A 27,420-nucleotide genomic window follows, 5' to 3' on the forward strand; every position below is an offset into this window, starting at 1 on the left:
GTTTCGGGTCCGGTGACCCTTCCTCAGAACTGTTCTGAGGAAGGGTCCCAGGACCCGAAACGTTAACTCTGTTTTCTCCTTCACAGATGCTGCCAGACCTGCTGAGCTTTTCCAGCAACTTTGTTTTTGTTCCTGTAAACAGAGCTATTCAGCTGCTGTGGGTCTTCAGATCCTCATTGTTCAAAGGTCATATTAATTAGCAGTACAGTTAACAGCAGTACTCCCTAACACAGAATCTTTGTCCCTCTCTTCTTCTCCAATTTTATGTGACTATCTTGCTGCTTGTGCCCTTTGAACTCTCCAACTGGCTCCACACTGACCTGAGTGACCTGCTGAAAATCTTACAACTCGACATCGCCTATTGTTTGGCATACTTCAGTGGTCATAACATTTTGGGAACAGTGAAATACAGCACCCTTGGAACCTAGCATGAAGATTTCATTACAGAATGCTGGAATGCTGGAAACATAACAGTGCAAAACGGTGTATGCATTTAGCTCACTACCTTACAATCTCAATGAGAACTTTGCAAACTTGTGTACCACAGGTGTTGAATCTGTTTTATAGCTGTTACGTTGCAGTGTCGGTTTTGTACCTACAAACTAGGTGTCTGTAAATCTTCCATCAGCAAACCTCCTGGAGTGGAAATATGGATCGGAAAGCTAAGCACAAAGGTTCACGATTCATGGCACAGCCCTGTGTCTTTCAGATCTGAGGGAATTATTGAGAAATTTGTGGGTAGGTCTTGACCGTATTTGCCGTTTGACATGTGTTGTGGGTTATTTGATCACCGCCTTTTACCCATGTTTACAATCTGCTAAATTTGTGTTTTAGCACTAAACTACATGTGTATTGTGGATTGTATTACTGTTGCAATACTGTATTGCGTTTTCTCAAAACTGTGGTGTCTTTGGCTTTTATTTTCTTAAGTCCCCTGGATCACTGACTTGTTTGACTTCAACAACTTGAAGTTACTGGTTTCTAGCGAGCTCACCACTTTCTTTTCTAGGGTAGTCGGGGTGCCTAGTGTAGCTAATACATTGAGGTTCCTTCCCACTGGGGACACTGATTTGACCAAAAAGCGATGGTGGCATTTAATGCAGCACATATATCTGTTCCTGGGTACCTTAGTGCATAAGATGGCACCATAAGTGGTGACTTGTAAACTTTTCACTGTACTTATGTCAACACATGTAACAATAAAGCAACTTCAAGTGGTTAGAGTCTGAGTGTGGTGGAGATGGGTTCAGCTAAATCTTTCAAAATTGAATTGCATAATTAGCTGGAACAAGAAGAAATTGCAGTGCTAGGGGCAAAGTACAGGGGAATGGCACTAATTGAATTCCTCCTGTAGAGAACCAGCACAGACTCCGAGTTGAATGACCTCCTTCAGTGCTGTGACCAGCCATTCTGTTCTGGTTCTTTTAAATTCTGGTTGAACTTGTTTGTTCTAATGCACTCATGCCTTCTCTACAATATTTCCTTTCGTCTTCCTTTTATAGCTCAGATTGCATGATTGACTGCCACAAATTTGTGTTTGGCCAGCTTTGCCTGGCTGTATTAACCAGATGGACTTTCAACAGGTCCACTGTTTTGCCCATTTTAAGTCAATCTTGAAATGAAAAGTTAACAATGGTCTATTCATTCTTTTTCCTTTAAATCATAATCCTGGTATTTGTCCAATGTTGTTAGTTGGATTTGACAGCTCTGCAGAAGAGTCATTGGATCCACAACGTTAACTCTGCTTCCTCTCCACAGATACTGCCAGACTTGCTGTGTTTCTGCAGCTATGTGTGGTTTTGTTTGCTAGTTGTATTTTTGCTGTGGTAAGGTGACTGAAATACTTTTCAGAGATAACAAGGTGTAGAGCTGGATGAACACAGCAGATCAAGCAGCATCATAGGAGCAGGAAGGCTGACGTTTCGGGCCTAGACCCTTCATCAGAAAGATTTCTGATGAAGCGTCTAGGCCCGAAATGTCAGCCTTCCTGCTCCTCTGATGCTGCTTGGCCTGCTGTGTTCATCCAGCTCTACACCTTGTTATCTCAGATTCTCCAGCATCTGCAGTTCCTACTATCTCTGAAATACTTTTCACTTTGGTTGTTTTAAAAAAAATACAAGTGACAATAATTGACTATTCTATTCTATTGTCAGGGCTATAAGAATTTTCTCTGCCTTGTGTCCTTTGTGAGGTGTCCCATCTGTAAAGTTACCAAGTCTGCCAAGGGCTCAGTAACCTATTGCACTTGCTACGTGTACAAATTTTCTCAATGTAGCAGCGGCAGACACTCTTCTGAGATTCTCTGTTCCTGAGATGTTCATTGTCTGATCGTAAATATATTTGCCATCCAACCCATGTATAATATCTCTCTGGTTTCTATTGTGCTTTAATTTAAGCTTAAACCTCAGTTTATAACCAGCTCAAGGGACAATATTTTTATCACCAAAGCATTCTGCTGCATGTGCATGTGAACACACACAAAAACTAGCAACAATACTTTCTCTCTGTCACCTGTCTGTTGCAACAAGGCTGCAACTAACAGGCAGAGGGGGAAGCTGTTTATAATTGGGCTTGCATGCAATGCTATTCCTTATCTATTAAGCAAAAGAAAACTGTACAAGTGAAGAAAAGTTCTTGTCTAAAGTAAGAAATTTAATTTTCGGCAATAAACATATTGAACTGCTTTAAAAAAAAATTGTTACTCCTGTATGTACAGTCACTTGGTAGCATAGTTCTTCAGTTTTGCTGAGGGGGGAGAAAAGAGACATTCTGTTTACCTTGTACTCATCAGGATAGAATCACAAGAAAACCAAATCCCAAAAGGAGCAACAATTTATACCGCATGAAAAGTGTGCTGATTGGCGAATGCACTCTGGTACAGGTGTTATCATCAGGAATGCACCAGGGAGCAGTTAACTGCCTTGTTTCTTTGTAACTTTAAACGACGCAAATAAACTCTGGTGAAGGCATCACTGTGGGAAATGTGCCAAGAAATGGCTATCCCACAGCTTATGTAGTGGCAAAGGCCTGATGTATGAACATGTCCTTTTTCTTTGACAGTCAGTCTTGTTTAGCAAGTGTTTTCCAATTGCATCTAATGTTAGACGCTGACATGAGCTTTGCAAGCATGGGTTGGTCGAGTGCAGTCAGTATTCTGCCTGTTATGAAGCGCCAAAGGGATGTGTGGTTTGATACAATGCGCCAGTTGTTGGGATGTGCAGCCCACATGGCTGGTATCACATTGGCACTGAAATTCATATGCCATATTAGTCATTGAAATTCAGTGTTGTATTCAGTACTGCAATTTTGCCTGTCAGTTTGTCAGCTGCGGAGATTCAGTTTAATTTGCTCTAATGTTTGTTTCATTACTTCTCTGTTTTTTACCGTTTGAAATAAAATAATTCCGAGTTAATGCCCAAGAAGTGATTTGGTTATTAGACAATTTTCATTTAACGTGACAAGTATTCTCTCCCACGTCAGTGTAAAAGATAAGGCCGAAGCATTTGCAGCAATCTTCAGCCAGAGGTGCTGAGTGGATGATCCATCTCAGCCTCCACATGTGGTCTCCAGCATTACAGATACCAGTCTTCAGCCAATTCGATTCGTTCCATGTAATATGAAGAAATGGTTGGAGACACTGGATACTGCAAAGGCTATGGACCCTGACAACATTCTGGCAATAGTACTGAAGACTTGTGCCCCAGAACGTGCCATTCCCCTAGCTAAGCTGTTATTGTACAGTTACAACACTGGTATCTACCCGACAATGTGGAAAATTGCCCAAGTATGTTCTGTACACACAAAGTAGGACAAATCCAACCCGGACAATTACCGCCCCATCAGTCTACTCTCAATCATCAGTAAAGTGATGCAAGATGTCATCAACAGCACTATCAAGCAGCACCTGCTCAGTAACGCCCAGTTTGGGTTCTGCAAGGGCCACTCAGCTCCTGACCTCATTACAGCGTTTGTTCAACCATGGACAAAAGAGCTGAATTCTAGAGGTGAGGTGACAATGACAGCCCTTGATATCAAGGCTGCATTCAACTGAGTGTGGCATCATGGAGCCCTAGCAAAACTGGAATCAATGGGTATCAGGGGAGATCTTCCGATGGTTGGAGCCATACCTGACACATAGGAACATGTGGGAGGTCAATCATCTCAGTTCCAGGACATTTCTGCAGGAGTTCCTCATGGCACTGTCCTTGGCCCAACCATCTTCAGCTGCTTCATCAATGACCTTCCCAAAATCATAAGGTCAGAAGTGAGGATGTTCGCTGATGATTGCACAATATTCAGCACCATTCGTGACTCCTCAGATACTGAAGCAGTCCATGTTCACATGCAGCAAGATCTGGACAATATCCAGGCTTGGGCTGACAAGTGGCAAGTGACATTCATGCCACACAAATGCCAGGCTATGACCATCACCAATAAGAGACAATATGAGCACCATCCCTTGACATTCAATGGTGTTGCCATCATTGAATCCCCCACAATCAACATCCTGGGGGTTATCATTGACCAGAAACTCAACTGGACTCACCACATAAACACAGTGGCTACAAAAGCAGGCCAGGCTACAAGAGCGGTGAGTAACTCACTTCCTGATTCCTCAAAGCCTGTCCATGTACAAAGCACAAGTCAGGAGTGTGATGGAATACTCCCCACTTGCCTGGCTGAGTGCAGCCCCAACAACACTCAAGAAGCTTGACACCGTCCAGGACAAAGCAGCCCGCTTGATTGGCACTGCATCCAAAAGCATCCGCTCCCTCCACCACCGACACTCGGTAGCAGCGGTGTGTGCTATCTACAAGATGCACTGCAGAAATTCACCAAAGATCCTCAGGCAGCACCTTCCGAACCCACGACCGCTTCCATCGAGAAGGACAAGGGCATCAGACATATGGGAACACCACCACCTCCAAGTTCCCCTCCAAGCCATTCACCATCCTAACTTGGAAGTATATTACTGATCCTTCACTGTTGCTGGGTCAAAATCTTGGAATTCCTTCCCTAGGGGGGTATTGTGGGTCAATCCACCGCAGGTAGACTGCAGCGGTTCAAGAAGGCAGCTCACCACCACTTTCTCAAGGGCAACTAGGGATGGGCAAGAAATGCTGGCCAGCCAGCGATGCCAACATCCTGCAAATGAATAGAAAAAATGATCTAAGTGTTTTGTCTATGATGAGAATTGAACACCACAAGCAACTCTATGAAGACCGTATAACAACAAAGTTCTATCTTTCACACCCCATTCATCCTTGCGGCACATGCTGATATCTGAGACTTCTGCCTGCCTTCAGAGAAATTGGAAAAATACATGGCGAGTGAGTGAATGAGAGATTAGGCAAGCTTTCGTTTTAATCATGTAAGCTGTTCATTTCACAGTGAAGTGAATGCACAGAGCAGTAGTTAACATCAAATTCACTTGATTCAAACAAGGCAACTTATCTCTGTTGGATAACATAAAATGAAGGAAAGCACTGTGCTTCCCCATTGTGGGTTCATCTCGTGAGCTTTCAGCTTTGCTTCCTACATAGTGTTCTCCTCCTTGAGTCAGAGGGTCACCGGTCTGTGCTCCATTCCATTGCATTGCCAAGATAATGCTGCCCTGCGTGTGCTGTTGTATTGCAGATAATATCTTCAAGTATCCCACACTGTGGGATACAAAAGGTCATGAAGCACAATTTGAACAGTAAAGGAGTTGTCCCAATGTTCCAGCCAACAGTTATCCCCTAAATCAGTAGCCCCAAAAATAACACATTCTCATTTTGCTCGTCATTGTTTGTGGGATCTTGCTTCTGCATTTCCTATTTTCAACAGTTTTACAACTTTATAGTTTACAGTTGGTTGGCCGTGAAACTGTTGGGAACATGCTGAGAGTGAGGTGCAATATAAATGCAAGTTGTTTGTCTTTCATTTGACTTAATTAAAGTCAGTGAACAATAAACTTTGGACAATGCAGTGAGTGCAGCAAAAATATCATTTAGAGTCAATTTATCAAGTATTTATCTTTTAACACAAAAATAGCTGTTGAAAACATTTTACTAAAATCTAGCGAACGTAAGTGAACCATACTGCAAGTTCATATGAGCATCTAAAATTGCTTGCTCGTGAGTCTAAAATGCAAACTGCAATTGCTGTTTTAAAAAAAAAAAAAAAAAAATCTGGCATTTCTTTGGAAAGAGAAACAGCTAATGTCTCAAGTTGGTGGACTCACCTCTGACCGAATCAGAATGAGAGTTGCTTATACTATATAGAACTTAATATATCCCTACGCAGCATGAGAAAGTAAATCAAACTCCTAATACAGTGTATGCTTGCATTATTGCACATTATGCCTTTGAAGACTGGGCAGCGCTTCAAAAGTTGTTTGAAACAGTTCCAGAATATTTACAAATTAGAGCTGTAATTGTTTGAGATTAATATATGACCGGTGTGTGGCACTTCACCTAGTTTCAAACCACAATACGCACTTGTCAAGTTTGACATGCATCTGCTTCAAAGCAAGTTTTAAATTATGAGTTAAATATCTTTGATCCAGAAAACCAAGAGACTTTTCAAAGGAATACATGAATATGGAAGTAACTGTTTTGCTTTGAATTGTGGCAATTGTACAAACATGTCAACAATGCTCCGCCTCTGTTTCAATCCTGGCGACTTTCAGAGTAAATGGAAGTAAGAACAGCGGGCAACGAATTCCATTTTTACCACAGGAAAATATAGAGTCCTTTATGGAGCTGTGAGACAGATCTCAAAGTAAGTGCCTTGGTACAGCCTTGAGCTAACGGAAGGTTATTCTTCTAATATTCTTCTGTCTGTAGGTGGTCAGTGCAGCAAGGATACCAAGATGCCCCTAGTAGTAAAAAGGATTTTGAATTACAGTTTTTACTGTAAATTGAGGATCATTCTTGGTAATTTTGCAAAGATAAACATCCTGAATAATGCAGAAAGTAATGACTACCTGGGAATGATTCCAAGACCTCTATCTGATCCAGGAATTTGGATGATGTGAAATTCTGGGAGTGCACAAGTGGTTTGAGGCCAACTGGTTTCACAAGAACTTAAAGGTCATAGTTCAATCAAATGCGCTATGACTTGATTTTCAAAGGTCACGCAAGTTCCTTTCCAGTCCCATTCCTAACCAGTTTGTTGATGGGGCCATTTGCGTAGGCTATACGTCTATATCTGGTTTAGCATTAGAAACAACTTTAACCAGGTTCTTTTCATCAATTTAGAATAGCTAGATTACTACAAATAAAATTTATTTGAGGAAAGTTTGGGATTTTCCAGAAAATGTGCAGATGATAGTTGAGCATCGTGTATAATCCATTACGTAAGAAATGAAATCAAACATCCCAAAGATTCATCAGCGGTGTCACCCCTTCCCCTCTTGCCAGGAGATTTGTGATGCTCTGTGTCCCCAAATATCATTAAAACTGCACAAGGGGTTGCAGTTCGACATTGAACAACCTCAACTTGAGACAGCCTCAAAAACCACTTTGTCACGAACTCCCTCCATTTCTGCTCCTTCCTTTCCTGTGACTGTGCTCTGCTGGATTCTTGGAAACTACATTCCAGCACTTGCTTGCAAGCACAACTCCGGCCTTTCTCAAAAGTGAGCTTCGCCGAAGCCAGTTCCACAACCCCGTCCCTCTCCTGCCCCCATTGGTTCCCTGAGCTTTAATCTGGCTCAGTGGCACAAAAAGAATATTCCCTGTGTGCTTCAGACCCCTTTGCTCAATTACACTGAATTATTGGTGGCTCCCAATTCCTTCTGAGCGATTCACAGCTCCCAGAACGTTCATGAGCTCTCATTAAACAGGGCTTTATAACTTTTCTCTAGGACTTCACTGAATCCCAATTAAATAAAACCTGTATAAGTTTTACCAATTACCAATTAATTGTGTGCAGGCTTCTTTTTAAACCCTTCAAGATTCCCAGTAAATTTTGTTCATTCGCAGGGTGTGGGGTTCACTGGCTGGGTCAACATTTATTGTCTATCCTGAGGTGCCCTTGAAAAGGTACTGCTGAGCTGCTTTGATGACCCATGCTTTCCATTTGGTGTAGGTACCCTCACTTCTGATAGAAAGGAAGTTTCAGGAGTTTGACTCGGTGACATATATTTTCACGGCAGGATGTTGTGGCTTGGGGTGGAACTTGCAGTGGTGGCATTCCCATCTGCCGCCCTTTCTCTTTATAGAAGGCACTGACCATGAGTTTGGAAGATTCTGATCAAAGAATCTTGATGAATTGTTGTTCTGTATCTTCTAGATGGTACACACTGCTGTTGCTGAGCGTTAGTGGTGGAGAAAGTGAAGGTTTGTGGTTTTGATACCAATAGAGTAGGCTGTTTTGACCTGTATGGCTTGTAGCTCTTGGGTCTACATCCACCCAAGTGACTGGGAAATGGTCTATCACACTCCTTAGTTTTGCATGGTTGACGTGGACAGCTTTGGTGAGTTTCTCGATGTAGTGTGTGATCTGATGGATAACTGTGGCCCTGTGGCTAACAGCATTGAAGCCTAACCTGCAGGATGGGAAATGCTAACTTTGCATTAGCACTAGCTCAGCTTCTGTGAAAGGAAGTAGTAAGATTAGACTGCTTGCAGGGGCAAATGGCTGATGCTAAAGGATAGTCAATCTCTGTGGTTGCAAAAAGAGGTAAAATAAGACTGAGGGGAAGAACCATGGACACAGATGTCTCCTATTTTCGCAACCCTTGGATGAAGGAGCATGACATAGAATAATCTGGAAGACTGGGGCAACAACATATATGAAAGAAAGACCAGCCGTTGTGAAGAAGAGTCTGAATTCTGGCCAGTTCGTCATGCATGGGTAGAGGCTAGATTCTAATCAAATAGTTGGGTGGTGTGTTGATTGTGTGCTTACTGAGAACTAGAGTTACTAACAAAGCTGAAGTTGTATTTGAATCTAATTTGACTGTCCTCTGTCTGTGACAAAATTCAAGACCCTAGTGGAAAAGGGGTTAACAAGATTTCCCTAGCTCTGAACTGCCCTTGTAGCCACAAAATTTATAAGACTAGTTACAGTTCAGTTCCTGCTCAATGGAAATTCATTTGATGAAGCAGCTGAGGACAATAGCCTAAGGAGCTCTTAAGTGATGTTCTTGAGTTGCGATGACTGAACTCAAACAAACACACAACCGTTTTTGCTTGTGCTATGTATGGCTGCAACAAGCAGAAACGTTTTCCCCTCATTCCTATTGACTCCAGTTTTGCTCGGACTCCTTGAAGTATTCGGTGAAATGCTAGCCTGATGTCAAGGGTTGTCACTCTCCCCTCACCTCTGGAATTCAGTTCTTCTGGCCATGTTCAAACCAAGGCTGCAATGAGGCCAGGAGTCAAGTGACCTTGTCTGAACCCAAATTGAGTGTCAATGAGCAGGTTTTACTCAAGAAATGTTCCTTGACAATAGTGTTGATGACACCTTGCAACATTGTCCTGATGATCTAGACTGGACTGTTGGGGCAATCAACTGGGTTGAGTTTTGTTGCTTTTTTGTGTATAGGTTATACCTGAGCAATTTTCCACATTTTTGTGTAGATGCCAGTGTTGTAGCTATGCTAGGATAGAACGAGTTTTGGAACACACTTAAGTTCTATTGCCAAGGCCTATAGCCTTGGCCTGTCTGATGCTTTCAGCCATTTCTTGATATCACACGGAGTGAATCAAATTGTCTGGAAGCTGAAATTTGTGATGCTGGGGCCCTCCAGAAGAGGCTGAGATGGATCATCCACTCGGTTTGGTGTAAATGTTTCAGTCTTGACTTATGCACTCCTGTATTGGGCTCTTCCATTATTGAGCATGGGGCTATTTGTAGGACCACCACCTTCAATGGGTTGTTTAACTGGCCCCCACCATTCATGACTGGATGTGGCAGACTGTAAAGCTTGGATGTAATCCATAGTTTGTGGAGTCTACCTGTTACTCACTGATTGTGATGTTTAGTCTGTAGTTTGCTTTATGACTCCACTAGGGTGACACTTCATTTTTAGGTATGCCTGTGCTGCTCCTGCACTCTCCTTCGACCCACTGTTGATCACTCGGGTTGATGTCGGTGTGTGGGATGTGTGTGTTGTGTTCGAGAACGGTTCTACTGATGCTGTACAGCAGCTACACAGAACCTGTGTTGTTCAGTAGCCTTTACAAATGCAGCAAGTAATGCTTTGAATTCCTCAGTGACTCCCAAACTGGCTTGAAATCCTTTCAACTCCAAATGCCAACCAGAATTGTGAATGTGCTAACATTTTTGGAGCAGTCAAATGTTGCATCCTTGAAACTGTCTGTTTCCCTGAATGTTACAATGTTCACTGAGTGTTGGCTCCTGCAACATGTTGATACAGTGAAAAAGAATTGATCACGTGACATTCAATTTCTTTTGGAGTTTTGCTTTTTGTGCAATGGACTTTGAGCTGTGCTGACTGAGTTTTACCGATCATTCTGCTATCATCACTATGGATTTACTATGTGGGTAATTTATTTATTGTGGATTAATATGTTTGTCATACACTGCTGACCTTAGTTTGCATTCACGGGACTGTTATGATCGCACCATTTTATCCGAGAGATGGCATCTGCTAGTCAGAGCCAAATGGCATCAACTTTGGTCTAGAGTGTAGATCAGGTAGAAGTGGCGATAGGAGAAAGACTGACTGCTCCACCCATTTACAGTGGTCCAATATCAGATGATGCCGACCCACCTAAGGACAGCTGGCCAAATATTTGGTCAAAAATGTCGGTTTCAAGGAGCAAACGAAGGAATAAGTGGCTGGGGGTTGAAAGTTTAGGACTTTAGCAGGCGAGCACCAAGTGGTCAGCGGAGAATGGATGGAAATCTGGGATGTTGGAGGAACAACCGATTCTGAGGACTGTTGGATCGAAGAAGTTTAAGGAAATGGGCAGGTGTGATGTCAAGGAGGTATTTGAGCACAAGCTGAACTTCAAATTTGAGACGTTACTGGACCAAGAGCAAATAAGGCGTAGTGCGCACTGTGGGTGGAATGGTGATTTGATTTATTTTTTTGTGCAGAGTAGGATTCAGGTAATAGATTTGGATGACCTAAAGTTTGCAAAAAATTGAAGATGGAAGATTGACCAAAGAAAAAATTGGAGTCATCAAATTTGGAACACGCTCCTCAACTGTGCTTCAGTATTCAAGCACTTTTTTATCTTTTAAGACTGGCAGTTGTGTATTCAAGTGTCGTTCTAGAGATCTGAGCGCAAAAATCTATGCTGATGGTTCAGTGCAGTGCTGAGGGAATAAGTGCTGCCTTTGAAAAGAGATGCAACCCACTGCTCCCTCTGTTTTAGAAGCGCTATGACGCTAATTTGAAATAATTGGGAAGATAATCTCTCGTATCCCTGCCAATGTTTATCCCTCAATCAGCACTCCAGAAACAGATTCATTGGTCGTTATGCCAGGACTGTTTATTAGAACCAGCTCGGCATTGCAGTATATTGTGTGGAATAGTTTTGTCTTTGCTCTCTTACTCAATGATACCTAAGAGCACGTGCAGCCAGCCCTGAGCAAATTTGTTGACCTCCCACCTTCCCTGAACCTTTTTCCTCCTGCGCAGTGCCTCCTTGGAAGAAGTTAAGAATTTCAAGGTTTATTTTCTCCAACTCCAATTCATTGCCTGATCTCTTTGATAATGGCTCACCTTAGCCTTGACAATGCAGAACTCATCTAGAGATGCAAATTTGAGGAAGAAATATAGTTTTGTGCCCAATCTGTAGTCCACTCTGTTCTGTGCTAACTAAATGTAAACCATGCAGTAGGAGTGTGTAAGAGCATTTTTTTCTGTGATTTCTAGGTGATGATTTTGAGATAAACCATATGTGAACAAGATCACTACATTGTCGTGCTCCCAGTCAATGGGCTGTAAAGTTACATATAAGTTGCAGCAGTATAGAACTTAACTTTCCAAATGTTGTGTAACTAGTGTACGGTTCTGGTCGCCCCACTACCAGAAGGGTATGGAGGCTTTGGAGAGGGTATAGAAACTGTTTACCAGGATGCTGCCTTGTTTGGAGAGTATTAGCTATGAGGATTAGCTATGGTTTGTTTTCGCTTGAACATTGAAGGATGAGGGGCGACCTGATAGAAGTTTACAAAATTGAGAGGCATGGATAGTCAGAGGCTTTTTCCCAGGGCAGCAACGTCAATTGCTAGAGGACATGGGGTCAAGGTGAAAAGGGGCAAGTTAAAGTAGATGCGAGAAGCAGGTTTTTTAAATAGACGGTGGTAAGTGCCTGGAATGCGCTACCAGAAAAAGTGGTGGTGGATACAAGAGCAACATTTAAGAGGCACCTTGACAAATACATGAATAGGCAGGGAATTGAGGGATGCAGACAGTAAAGAGGCGAAAGATTTTTAATGTAGAAAGGCATCGTGTCAGTTCAGTCTTGGGCTGAAGGGCCAGTTCCTGTGCTGTACTGTTCTTTAAGTTTGTCTTGATTTGATTTTAAGAGTGGGAGGTTATGGCAGTATGCTCTGAGCCACACAGACTTGGGACTGATACTCGATTAAAGCAAGTTTGTGTAATGTTTCATTAGCTCCTACCCTCCGCTCAGCACATCTGAAGGCAAGGCCTTGGTTGCAGAAAGTAACCATCCTGTTGTCTGCACCCCATCAAGTGCCTCACTGAGGTGTCAGTGGGTTGGGGCGCCCTTTAGTGCCAAACGGGACAGCTTTCTGTTGCCTCCCTGCACGCATCAGAACCTCAAGGAGCCTTGCATACGTGCGGCCTTGTGCTGGTCTGAAACACTGCATGTCACAGCGATCATGTCAGACTTCAGCTCTTTCTCAAACGTTCATTTCAAATGGATATTTTTAAGAGTTCAAAGCAGTTGAAAGTCCAACGTTGCAGTTCTGCCTTCATGAACGTCCACAAGCGAGGGTATAGTAGGAGGGTGTTTATCCAGAATAAATATAGCAGTCAAGCTACAAATTTCTGGTCAGGCAGCCACACATTAAATGTCGTCGATATCGCTTGCCAGAATTCTGCATCACTTCTCCCTTGTTCCTTCTGAAACTTCAAACTATAATCAGGTGCCTACAGATACTTGTTTAATTATAATTAATGTTTCAAGTTATATTATCAGCAAAAGTATACAGCAGCTGCAATGTTTGTTTTGCAATTTGATTGATACCTTTGAATCCTGGTAGTTACTTAAGCTGTGTGTACACAGTTGGATTAGAATTTAGATCAGGAGTGGTTACCCAGTATTTTGAATACATAAGAACTAGGAGCAGGAGTAGGCCATCCGGCCCCTCGAGCCTGCACCGCCATTTAATAAGATCATGGCTGATCTTTTTGAGACTCGGCTCCACGTACTCGCCAGCTCACCGTAACCCTTAATTCCTTTACTGTTCAAAAATTTATCTAGCCTTGCCTTAAACACATTCAGTGAGGTAGCTTCAACCGTTTCACTGGGCAGGGAATTCCACAGATTCACAACCCTTTGAGTGAAGAAGTTCCTCCTGACCTCAGTCCTACATCTACTTCCCTTTATTTTGAGGCCATGCCCCCTAGTCCTAGTTTCACCTGCTAGCGGGAACAACCTCCCTGCCTCCACCTTATCTATTCCCTTCATAATCTTATATGTTTCTATAAGATCCCCCCTCATTCTTCTGAATTCCAATGAGTATAATCCCAGCCTACTCAGTCTCTCCTCATAATCCAACCCTCTCAACTCTGGAATCAACCGAGTGAATCTCCTCTGCACCCCCTCCAGTGCTAGTATATCTCTTCTCAAGTAAGGATACCAAAACTGCGCACAGTTCTCCAGGTGTGGCCTCACCAGGACCCTATACAGCTGCAGCATAGCCTCCCTGTTTTTAAACTCCATCCCTCTAGCAATGACAGACCCCAAAATTCCATTTGCCTTTTTAATCACCTGCTGCGCCTGCAATCCTACTTTTAGCGATTCATGCACAAGGGCACCCATCCTAACATCTATTTCACTATATGAAGAGAAAGCTGGACTATTCATGATTTGAGGTCAGTGAGTGATAAATATCCTTGATCCATTAAAATACTGGGGTCTGATTTTTAAATTAAAGTGCCCAGTGGAAAGGGAATGAATTATGGTTGAATGTCCATTTTACATCGCCTGCCTGATTTTGTGCCTCCATTAAAATCAGTGTAGCATGAAAACAGACAAGGGTACAAATTATGTGACTGAGCTGAATGTAGCTGTAGCTAAAAATAAAGGATTTGTTATTGATTTTTCCTACAGGTTACAGAATTAAGTATGAGTGGCCCATGTAGCTTCACAGGAATGTGGGATGGTATCAAGCCATCCCTTTTAAGGGTTTAGATTTGGCTGTGGGGTTGCCACATGTGGTCAGTGTTCCATAACTAAGTGCCAAACATTTTACTAGAAATTATTTACCTGCAGCAGTTTTGTTAAGACGTGTGTCTATGCACTAAGTAACAGCTGGCAGCTTCAGGTTTAGCCAAGATATTGAATGTAGTCACTCTCTTCGAGAAATGTAATGAGACAATAAGCAATCTATAAACTATTTATACGTAGACTGTGTACCTTGATGTGGACTCTGAGACAGGGATGTGACAAAATCATGAATATGTATTGGATTCAACTGTTGGAAATGTACAACATCTAATCTCCCCAGTGTTTCTCTGTTTCTCTCTTTGTCCAATTACCAACGGTAAATGTTATTTTGTGGGCCTATCATCTTGACAGAGACTATTACCTGTTGTGATTATCTAAGTCATAAGATTGTGCAAGTCCTGATGTCTTTTTCAGCCTGAAAAATGGAATAATGCTTTTTAAGATAACAAGATGTAGAGCTGGATGAACGCAGCAGGCCAAGCAGCATCAGAGGAGCAGGAAAGCTGACGTTTCGGATCGAGACCCTTCTTCAGAAGAAGTCCAGCTCTACACCTTGTTATTTCAGATTCTCCAGCATCAGCAGTTCCTACTATCTTTGTAATAATGCTTTTTAAATTGTTTCTGTATGCCAGGAAATAATTTTATGAATTTGTCCAAAGCAGATTTTGCAGCAAATGCCCTGTGGAGAACATTGCCACACTGATGCATCAAAGGGGATGTTTAACTTAATTTGTGGATTCCTGAAGGAGTGCACTTGGTGTACCAATGTGCCAACGGGATAATTATCTCTGTGATTTAAGTCTCAGCATATGGCCATCTTGTGAGGTATTAGTGGTTCAGGAGTTTGATGGTAATGAGAGCACTTTTGACCATGGGTGGAGTGGAGTGGAAGATGGGTTTCCATAGTTGGAAAAAAAAATCCAAAGTATCATTGTTTGTGTGCCAAGTAGTGGTTTGATTCAATTGTTATAATTTCAGTGTCGGAAAGGGAGAGGCACCATTAGCATACCATTATGGCCACAAATCCTGATGTAGGCAGTTCTGCTAAAGATGTGGTTTTACACAGCACTGTATTCACTCTCTTTCATTTAGGGGAAACAAAAATCTGCACAAATTGTAAGTAGTTCTAACCATTAGGTTTTGATGGAACTTGGATGAGGAAACAAGGGGAATTATGTTCAGGCCTTTAACTCAAGTACTTGCCCAGGGGTTTGTGATGTGCCTGACACTTGCCTTGCTTGGATGAGTTCCATCATTTTTTAAACAATAAACCACGGCCCCAGAGGAGTGCTGAATCTGAGAGTCAGTGCGGGGAATAGAGAAATGTATCTATAATGTCATCATGTGTAAGTTGCAAAGAAAAGTGTTACTTCATATAATGCCTTTCACCACGATCTCAGCCGTGAAGTGCAGTCACTGTTGTGATGTTGAAAATGTGACAACAAATCTGAGCACAGTAAACTCCCGTAAGCAATATTTTGATTAAAAACCAGATAATTGGTTTTTGTGATACTGCTGCAGAATTCTAATTGCTCTCTCGAATGCCCGGAATATAATTTTAAGGCTATATTCCTTTTGTCTTAGACTGGCCACCAGCTGAAGCATTTTCCAACCAGCCGATCCATTCTTTTCAAAATCCTAAAACCCTCAATGGAATCACTGCTCCTAAGAAAGGACAAAGTTGAGCCTAATTTATGTGATCTTGCCATCTTGGTGTTATAGAGTCATACAGCACGGAAACAGACCCTTCGGTCCAACCAGTCCATGCAGACCATAATCCCAGACTAAACTAGTCCCACCTGCCTGCACTTAGTCCATACCCTTTCAAAAATTTCTTCTTCATGTACTTATCTAAATGTCTTTTAAATATTGTAGCTCTACCCACATCCACCACTTCCTTTAGAAGAATTAACTATGCTGTATTTTAAAAAAAACGCACCCCACATCGTTTTAAATTTTTCTTCTCTCACCCTAAAAAGATACCACTTAGTTTTGAAATACCCCACCTGAGGTAAAAGACGACCTGTAATTAACCTTTTCTATACACTTCATGATTTTATAAGCGTCCTCACTTCCTACGCTCCAGTGAAAAAGTCCAGGCCTATCCAGCCTTTCTTTATAACTCAAACCTTCCATTTCCAGCAACATCCTAGTAAATATTTCCTGAACCCTCTTCAGCTTAATAATATCCTTCACATAACAGGGCACCCAGAACTGGACACAGAAGAGGCCTCGCCAATGTCCTGTGCAACATGACGTCCCAACTCCTATACCTTTAAAGGTCTGAGCAGTGAAGGCACGTGTACTAAACGTGTCCTTAACCACCCTTTCTTTGTGATGCAATTTTCAAAGAATTACGTACCTGAACCCTTGGGTTTCTCTGATATATAACACTATCCAAGGCCCTACCATTAATTGTACAAGTCCTGCCCTTGTTTGTTTTACCAAACTGCAATACCTTGTCTTTATCTGAATTAAACTCCATCTGCCACTCTTCGGCCCATTGACCCAATTGGTCAATGTCCCTTTTGTAATCTTAGATAACCTTCACTGTCCACTATGCCACCACTTTTGGTGTCATCCACAAACTTACTAACCACGCTTTCTATATTCCCATCTAAATCATTTATATAAATGACAAGCAAAAGTGGACCCTGGTAACATTGTGCCAAAGCTACTCTGCATTCCTTCCAGGACCAAGATATCCTTTTAAAAGGTGTGATTCCCCAGTGCCACACACAGATGTGGTCCAGATGTAATCAGTCCAGGGGTTGTTGCATAGCTCTAGCTATAAAGACATATTTTTGTCTTCCTAGTGATGTTAATTGACCTTTAGATCAGTACATGACTCAGGGTCTGGCCAGGATAGTAGAAGATGTAAGAAAAACTAGAATCAGAAGAGTATGGCAATTACTGCAAAATTTGGCTGTTTGCTTACAATTTTCCAGCAACGTTTTCTGTCAAACAATTTAAAATGCATATTTCAAATCTAGTTAGACTGTAACAAAGTTTCGCGTGGAAACTCCAAACTTCTGTATTCAAGGGAGGTTAAAAATAAACACTTTATTCTTCATGATGACCTGCACTCATGCCTGAAGCTCATTTCAAGTCTGTAATCTATTTATGATTGAGGAAAAGCAATAAGCAGTTCTGAAATGCATCTTTAAATGACCTGTGAGTTACATATCATTTTTTAAAATCTGCTGCTCATAGTTCTTAAATAAAAATTACTGATCTGAGCTGGAGCAAGCTCTGAAGGGCAGCTATTGTTCTTCAGCCCACCCCCAATGTAACAATGCCGCACAATTATTATTTAGATTAAGGGTTTAGGGCAAGTTCAAACTAAAGGGTTTTGTTTAAACAGCACAACGAAGACTTATTATGTCCAACTTTCTAGACAAATACCAGAGATTCATCACCGTTTTATGAGCTGCTGAGGTTTCTGAGTGGGGCCTGGTAGATCTCACACAAAATGGATCTCTTTAGAGATACTACTGAGTGCTAGGCCAAAAAGACATTGTTTGATCAAGCAACTCCTTAAAAGGATAGTTATGAGGGCCCTGAGCTGTTACAGAAAAAGAAAGATCCTTCACTGTTCCACTAACTAGAAATGATACGGAATGGAATAGACAAGTGCTCTTTAGATAAACTCTACTTCCTCTAAAGCAACTCTGCTCTTGCTTATCTAGAGAATAAGCAGAACCAGAGTATTTGCCAACATGATGCGTGAGAAGGGAAGGCTGAAAAGTTTAAGAAAGATGAGGGAATAGGGCAGTTGAAAAGAACGGCTTTGCCAGGCCTGTGAGAGATGGCTCACCTGTCACTTAGCAAAGAATGTTTTGGACAGTAACTGAGATTTAGATGCTGCAAATTACAGTTGCACAATCTTCAGTGTGCGCACAATTATCATTATGCGGCCATCTTGCTTGAACTGTGGCATCATTAGGTACAAATGTTAATCTGAAGTATATTCAGATTCTACAGATACCACGAATGCACTCATTTTTCAAATCACTTTTTTTAAACTAGCATTCAAAGGTTTCCAAGTATCAGTGTGGGATAGGAACTCCTTATGCATGTTGCCCATCTGAATATATAGGTTGGTGTCCTGGTGTTATCGTTTGTCAGATCAGGTCGCACTTTCTCTCTTATCCCCCTTCACTGGTGCAAACCATTTACTGCAGGGAACAGCCGTTGTCAAATTGAATGGGGGAAGAGGGTTAACAGCTGAATGATTGCTTTCTTTCTCTCTCTTCTCCATCTCCCTCATCCCATACTCCTATATTATGGCTCCTGCATACTGTAGGTGAAAGGTTTCACACACATTACTTAGAGGGGAGGAGGGAACGAGAGCAAGTGATAGAGAGGGGAAGGAGCAGAGGAACTGATGGGCAAGTGTGTTCTCTTTCAGGATTCTATGCATTCCTGCCACTGTTAGAGGGGACCAACCCATGTATTACAGCTTTGCAACCAGGGCAACTTTTTTTTTTCTAATTCAATGAGTTATGATTCTCAACAAAGATACCGTGCAGGTTGAAGGGAAAGCTTCCTTGCAGCTTCTTGAGTTTTCAATCCTTGCTTCTTGCAGTAATTTAGGGAGGTCTACTTGCTATAGATTTCTAAGTTTAAATATTATTCTCCTACAAACTACCAAAATAAGCCAGGTTTCCTTTCTGCAGAATAATGTCATTGATGCCAAAGATTTATGGATATTAGCCTGGGATATTATCTGCTGGTGTCCGTTCAGGTTCTAGAATGGAGGACATTTAATGTGTTCTTCCTGACAGCTAAAAACATTGAAGGTAAACAGGATATTCTTCTTAGTCTAAAACACGAAATCTGTGAAGTAAGTAGATGATCTGGAACATTGGACAAATCTTTGGAATCTCCGTTGGATGCCCCGAATGATCAAAAGCTGACACTGGACATAAAAGGTTAACAAATGTTCCCATTTAGAGATTGGCATCAGCTATCAATGAATTTGGCAGAAACTATTTGACCTGTCATGATTGGGTTTAACCAAGAGAACTTTATTACATTTTAAGTGTTTCAGTATGAATAGATGATTACAAATGGTTTGATGAACAGATGTGCATTTATATTCATCTCCCTCTTGGCCTGAAACGCTCTTCCGCATAATATCTGTTGTATTTTTTAAGATTATGTATATTCCTTGTGGATTTTTTCCTCTGACTTAAGATTCTGACACTGTATTTTTCTTCTAATACAGCATATGTCAAAATTGAAGTCCTTTGTTTCTGAATACTCAGTGTCTACAGCTGCAAAATCAATTGTTAGATTGCTTCAGAGATAGTAGGAACTGCAGATGCTGGAGAATCTGAGATAACAAGGTGTAGAGCTGGATGAACACAGCAGGCCAGGCAGCATCAGAGGAGCAGGAAAGCTGACGCTTTGGGCCTAGACCCTTCTTCAGAAATGGGGGAGGGGAAGGGGATTCTGAAATAAATAGGGAGAGAGGGGGAGGCGGATAGGAGAAGATAGGTGGAGAAGAGACAGACAGGACAAAGAGGCGGGGATGGAGCCAGTAGAGGTGAGTCTAAGTGGGAAGGTAGGGAGGAGATAGGTCAGTCCAGGGAGGACGGATAGGTCAAGGGGGCGGGATGAGGTTTGTAGGTAGGAGATGGGGGTGTGGCTTGGGGTGGGAGGAGGGGATAGGTGGGAGAAAGGACAGGTTAGGGAGGCGGGGATGAGCTGGGCTGGTTTTGGGATGCGGTAGGGGGAGGGGAGGTTTTGAAGCTTGTGAAGTCCACGTTGATACCATTGGGCTACAGGGTTCCGAAGCGGAATATGAGTTGCTGTTCCCCATCTGCAATCCGACCCCACCACCAAAGACATTTTTCCCTCCCCACCCTTATCTGCTTTCTGGAGGGACCACTCTCTCCGGGACTTTCTTGTCCGCTCCACGCTCCACGCTCCACGCTCCCCTGCAGCCCCACCACTCCCGGCACTTTTCACTGCAACCGCAGGAAGTGCTATACCTGCCCCTACACCTCCCCCCTCACCCCCATCCCAGGCCCCAAGAAGACTTTCCACATCAAGCAGATGTTCACCTGCACATCTGCTAATGTGGTATACTGCATCTGCTGTTCCCGTTGTGGCCTCCTTTACATCGGGGAAACCAAGCGGAGGCTTGGGGACCGCTTTGCAGAACACCTACGCTCGGTTCACACTAAACAACTGCACCTCCCAGTCGCGAACCATTTCAGTTCCCCCCTCCCATTCCTCAGATGACATGTCCATCCTGGGCATCCTGCAGTGCCACAACAATGCTACCCAAAGGTTGCAGGAACAGCAATTCATATTCCGCTTGGGAACCCTGCGGCCCAATGGTATCAATGTGGACTTCATAAGCTTCAAAATCTCCCCTCCCCCTACTGCATCCCAAAACCAGCCCAGCTCGTCCCCGCCTCCCTAACCTGTCCCTCCTCCCACCCCAAGCCTCACCCCCGTCTACCTACTAACCTCATCCCGCCCCCTTGACCTGTCCGTCCTCCCTGGACTGACCTATCTCCTCCCTACCTCCCCACCTACACTCACCTTTACTGTCTCCAACCCAGCCTCTTTGTCCTGTTTGTCTCTTCTCCACCTATCTTCTCCTCTATCCATCTTCTATCCACCTCCCCCTCTCTCCCTATTTATTTCAGAATCCCCTTCCCCTCCCCCATTTCTGAAGGAGGGTCTCGGCCCAAAACGTCAGCCTTCCTGCTCCTCTGATGCTGCTTGGCCTGCTGTGTTCATCCAGCTCTACACCTTGTCATCTCTGTTAGATTGCTGAGGAGATTCGCCTCATGTTCCTGAAATAATGTACATCCCATCCTCGACAGCAGCTGATATCAAGAAAATATTCATGTTTAAAACTTTTTTTAAAAGACAAATCAAGAGGAAAGCTTGTTTCCAATATGTTATTGTGACATGAGTTTAGTTGAATGTTGCTGAAAAGAGAGACATCTTGTCGAAGTTTCTTAAATTGCATTTAGCAGGACAAACACAAGAATGTGAAAACAGGCCCCCACAATTTATACTACAGGAGGAAATGGATATTGATTGATTGGTACTGGATAAAGCAGTAGAGAATTGTAGGCTCCCCAAGCTCCTAAATATTCAAAAAAAAAGCTGTGAGGCTTCAACATACACCTTTTATATGTGTGTATGTGCATTACTTATCTCATACGTAAGTGAGTCATATTACAAGCTTGACTTGATATCTTTAAACTGGTTGTTAATATAGCGGTTAGAACACATCAACCAAACGTAGACAGAAATATGAATTCAGAGCAGGAGTAGGTCATTCTGTACCTCACACCTGCTCTGCTACTCAACAAGATGATGGCCAATCTAATTGTGATCTCATTCAGGATTGTTCAAGTGGTCCTGTCCAATCACAGAACCATGTTTTATTCGTAGATGTTCTGTTTTGGGATTTTGCAAGGGCAGGCTGTTGAGGATGGTCTATAATAATATAGTTGCTGTTTCAAATCTTTCTGTTACATGTTTCATGTTAGTACTCGGGGCCTTTGATCCTTTCCCTTAAAACTGAAGTCCTTAGCTGGCTGTCTTTAGCCTTCTATAACTTGCGCACTTTCAAAAGCAAAAGGTTATTTAATTACTTTTTTTAAAATGATCTGGTCTTAATTTGCATGCCTTTTTGCTTGTGAAGGTGTTCTTTGTTATTAGCCACAGTCCTTTAATGAGGTTTCTCAGTTTAAATCTTCTCTACGTAAGTGGCTTTATCAAAATCAACATGTTTGGTATAAATGTGTTGTGTCTATTACAGGATGGTTGACCAGAGGTATACATCTCTCTCTACCTTTAGAACCATAAGGTGTTTGCCTGGATGGAACAGCCATGTAGATACTTTCGAATCAACCTGTTCAGAGATGTTATTACACATTTCCAGAGCAGGAATGACTTGATCTCGGGCCTCCTGATTTGGAAGTAGAGACACTGCCACTGCCTCATAAGAGCCCTTTGGAACAGTCACATATTCCTAGAGAAATTGGGCATCTTTCTCCAGTTCTTATGACCATAGAAGTTGAAGTTTAACTCTTGCCCTCTATCTTTCTTTAGGGAAGGAACTGAGACTTCGTTCTCAAGACCATTCCAATGACTGGTCTGCGCTTATTCTCAGGACTGGGGGTCATTACAGCTCTGTTGGCTGCATGACCGGTTTGCGAAGCAGGATGATGCTGACCAGTGTGGGTTCAATCCCCACACCAGCTCAGATTACCATGAAGGGCTATGCTTCTCAACCTCTTCCCCTCTCGCCTGAGGTGTTGTGGCCCTTGGGCTAAATCACCACCAGTTGTTTCTCTTTACTGAAAGAGCAGCCCTATAGCCTGGTGAGACTGAATTGACTTGATTTTTCAGGACTGTCCTGTGATTAGCTTCTGCTAAGAAGCAGGACAGATGCTTCTAGGATTTACTTCAACCATGAAATGGAGTATTCCATCCAGATCCCATGTCAGCAGACAATTCTGTAGGGCAGCTTATTCCAATATAAGTCAAGGTTGGGTCTTGGTTCACATTCCCTTCAATTGCCGTTGTGTTAATATTCACACAAGGTTTAAGATTAACTGTCTCTAATGCTACTGCTCTGAAACGAATTAAATGTTAATTACTCTTGTCTTTGAACCAAAAGAAATTCATCAAAGGTCACATACCGTAGCTGAGCCATTTATGGGTCTACATAACTTGTTGCACAACCATGTGACTGACCACTGAACTATCAGTGCAGCAGAAATTACTTTTTGTAATTTAATCTAAACTGTTATGGAAGGTTGTGATCCAGAAATCTAAATATTCTTAAAACCTGATTTATTGTTGGATGATAATTCACATATTTGAGTAAACCTCAGAATCTGTGATCAGCCGAAAATAGATTAAATAACGTTGCTTCAGTATTTGACAACAGTTGCAGCTATGTTTCCGAGACACCAGCTGTTTATGCTCCATCATGACCAGCTCTGGATATTAAATAAATGCAGTTGCTTTTGTTTTTGCAGCTCTTGGCCAGATTATGCTGTATGTGGATGGAATGAATGGGGTGATTGACCACAATGAAACTATCCAATGGCTCTACACACTCATAGGATCAAAGGTAAGATGCAATAAGGGTATTATAAAACCACCTACTGCGTTGTAAATTTGCAAATTGTATAACTCTCCCAGAACAATTTGTCACATATTTGCATGCCTTGTATACACAATGATGCAGTTGCATGCATTAATGATTGTCCACAACCAGTGTTAGTGATCTCAGCAAATTCCTGTGCTGGGATAGGACTGAGCAGAGCCACTGACTGAAAAGACTGGCGAGAAAGAACAAGAGACTGGTGCCGTACATACAGCACCAATAACATGGCACCATCATCTTCAGTCTCTTCCCTCAACACACATAATGTAAGAAATGTACTTGGAAGACAAATCAAATTCAGAAAATGCCCTTTAAACTGCATTTATTATAGCTTGCATCCATTAAGCAGTTATAATGGAACATTGTACAAGCAATGGTTCTTATACTGTGTTCTTAGCCAACAAGACTTTGACCTTTTTAGTGAATATGATTTATTGTCAACTAAACTACTCTCTGGATCAGCAGTTAAGAGTGGTAAACCGAAAAAAGCATCGACAAAACTGTCAGAATCACGGCTATTTTTGGAGTGGGCCACAGCCCCAGACTACTCTGGCTGAAATTTGAAATGTTTTAGTATAGTACCTTGTCTCTTTAAAGCCAGAGCTCCTGAAGCAGAGCTGATAATTCCCCAACAAGTTTGATGCTTTTCTCCTCCACTCTTTGTTTCTCTGTTGCATGCAGCCGTGAGAATTGCAGAAGTTGTTGGTATACATCGGAAAGAAGTTGCGCCCTTTTGATTTAACAATGGAGTAAGGCCGTAGTGTAAAATAGACACAAATTAGTATCCGTTGATAGGTTTCTAGAAATATTGCATAGATCTGGCCTGCCTTTGGATGAGGTGAAGCAGTGAACAGTTAGTTCTTTTTATTGCTGTAATTGAGGTGCTTGCAGTGTGTGTCCTGTGTTTACTTAGATCAGATTCCAGGAGACTTGGAGTTTGAAGTTGGCTCGTAGTGATCACTGGTAGCGGTGTGGCTGGTTGGAATGTTGTCAAACGCTTGGTTGTGCCGAGTCAGTGGTCAAGGAAAACCAGCTGTCAGGGAGCACGCTCAACATCTACGCTGAACAAAACCAGTTTGAAATCCACAGTCAAACTATATTTTAGATTCCCTTGTCTGTAAAATTCCCCACATTGCCTTCCCACATCCTCCTACCCTGTCTGTAGTTTTATGCCCACCCTCGCCCTAGTTACCCTGTCTAGTTTTATGCCCACCCTCGCCCCAGTTACCCTGTCTAGTTTTATGCCCACCCTCGCCCCAGTTAACACCCTTAAATGACCGATTGTTTGCTATTTAAAGCTGTTTCCCATCCATTTCCATGTTTCCGAGATCTCGGGGAAAGCCTGGCGGGGCACCCGTCTCGGGTGTTGGATGTGACAGATTGAGGAATAACTCCCACAAGGCGTTTCCCTTCTGTTGTGCAAGGGCTTTAGGACGAAGAAACAGTCTTGCAATGTTAAAAAACTGCTTCTCACTGGACATGACTAACGCAGTATAAGCAGAGTTAAGAGGGCAAAAAGTAATGCAGGTAGTCCTAGCCATGAGAACATTAGTGTTACTGAAGAGAGAAGCTTGTGGAGTAAGCTGACTACCATTAGGCAGTAAAGGTTATCAAATAATCTTTCAATAATGTAACAGGAAGATTAGTTCCTGGTATCCCTCTGAATACCATTGTGTTGTAGTATTTAGTCTGAATATAATAGTGTATTATAAAAGAAGCCCAAACTTAAATAGTTCTTGACCTGGCTTTCTTCTCGCTAAGTCAGTCTTGAACCCTAGCACATGGATTTGGGCAACAAATTGCACAACTAAATATAACGGTGGCAACTGGATTCACTGCCTGGAAAGTGATCACAGGAGTGAGGATCAGGAAACGGACCTCCAAATGATTTGGAGCGAAGCGCTCAAAAAATCAGTTTTATTTCCTCCAAATATTTTTGGGACGGCTTTAAGAAGAACTGGCAGCCAGAAAAACTGGAGGGTGAACTGCTGTGAAGAAAAGATTTCGAAACAGAAACTTCTGCAGAGAAATTACTGCAATCTTCTGTGTTTCGGAATAGTATGTTTTACAACTGGTAATAGGAGAAATGAGCAAAGCAGCGAGAGCACTTAAAGTGCATGAGTAATCAAAGAGAAATCTGGATAGATAACCCATGAAAAGACTGGGCTCCCAAATCATGTCTGGTCCTTTAGAGAAAAGAAATAGTTTTGTTTCCGTCCCCAAGAGCTAGGCTCTCAAACAGTGTCAGGGTTTCTAACTATGTTTTCACAATTTCTAAACAATTTACTTGATGACAGTTCACAACAAGCAAGTGAAGAAGATTCTTCAAAAGGGCTTAAAATAAATCAATCGAAACAAAAAAATTGGGAGTAAAAATAGTTTTAAAAGCAGAAAGTGTTGGAGAAACCCAACCAGTCTGGCAGCAGATGTGCAGAGAGGAAAAACTGTTAAGATTTCAAGTTAACAAGGTGTAAAGCTGGATGAACACAGCAGGCCAAACAGCATCAGAGGAGCAGGAAGGCTGATGTTTCGGGCCTAGACCCTCCTTCAGAAATTTCAAGTCTCGTGCAACTGTTTGGAACCTGAAGATTTTGGAAGAGGAGCCATACTTGACTTGAAATGTTAACTTTGTTTCTCTCTCCACAGATGCTGACAGATCTGTAGGGTTTCTCCAGCATCTTGTTTTCCTTTCAGATTTCCAGGAATGACAATATTTTGCCATCGATTGTAAATTCTGCGAAGAAATGTTTAATCAAAGTTTAAGGATCTGCAACAGTGAAGTTAGCGTAGTATTTATTATTTTGACAGTTTGAATGAGAAACATAAGTATTATTCAGCAACTAAGCATTTTAATTGACATTTTAATTGCTTTAAAACAAGTTGAAGATAAAGAATAAAAGGGTGAATCTGATTGTGTAGTTTCAAATTTGGCATGAAAATGCCTCAGGCACACACAAATGGTGTGACTGAGGTCACAGCAGCCAATTTTGATGCAGTTTAAAACTTCACCAATTCTTATTGATTGACACCATTTTTGGACTTTCTACCCACAAATCTTTTTGATATTCTTCAGCCATTTTGGTAAAGGGAACCAAACTTTATATTGAAAACAGAAATGAAATCAGCAGAGTTTTTGGTATTTCTACAACAATATTTCCAACACCAAAAATGTAGCAACAACTGTCATCAGCTAAGAAAGCAAGGCAACAAAATGGGTGTAGTCCAATGCGATCAGAACACCAACAATTTATCATACAGATAAAAATAATCAACAACTGCAAGCACCCATCAACCATCAGGCGTTATTACAAAATCTACCTCTACTGTCTTTGCACCAGAAAAATTCAAGCTGTTAGATCCATTTTATAGATCAGCAAATAGGAAAGCACAATGCCAAAAATTTCAAGTAGCTTCATGATTGGACACCAAATCAAATGCAGAACAGATTAGCACACTTCTCTGCTCTTTCTTTTAAAAAGAAAACCTATTTTTCTAATCAACCCATTCAGACCTGTTATTACACATCTCTGGGTCAGGTGGGACATGAACCTTAGCCTCCTGATCCAGGTGAAGGGACACTACCACTGTGCCACAAGAGATTCTCCTATGTGAGAACATCAAATCCTGTGTTACACAGATAACAGAGCAATGAGAAATCAATTATGTTTGACAACCTCCTGACAGATTTGGTCAATATTTCATTTCCAGAACAAATTGGACACTAGTGGGCACACTCTTCAATAGCAGATACTAACTCCAAAACAATTTGTAGGTAGTAATGAAGCTGTCTGAACCATGAAACTCTGGAAACCTACAATAAGAGCTCTTTTACAACTGAATTGTCATTGATCTTTGGATAAATCAGCCACTAATGAAGTAGAC

General features: G+C 42.0%; 1 protein-coding gene across 5 annotated transcripts in view; it reads left to right on the forward strand.

Annotated features, from left to right (window-relative positions):
- fhod3b (formin homology 2 domain containing 3b) overlaps positions 1 to 27,420 on the forward strand; it is a 607,059-nt gene that overhangs the window by 357,329 nt on the left and 222,310 nt on the right. For all 5 annotated transcript variants that reach the window (XM_048611383.1, XM_048611368.1, XM_048611373.1 and 2 more), the window contains exon 7: positions 23,408 to 23,502. In XM_048611383.1, the coding sequence (XP_048467340.1) occupies positions 23,408 to 23,502 (95 nt within the window). The remainder of the gene's footprint in view (positions 1 to 23,407; positions 23,503 to 27,420) is intronic.

Source organism: Rhincodon typus, chromosome 2 (assembly GCF_021869965.1).
Source record: "Rhincodon typus isolate 14 chromosome 2, sRhiTyp1.1, whole genome shotgun sequence".
In the NCBI taxonomy this organism is placed as follows: Eukaryota; Metazoa; Chordata; class Chondrichthyes; order Orectolobiformes; family Rhincodontidae; genus Rhincodon; species Rhincodon typus.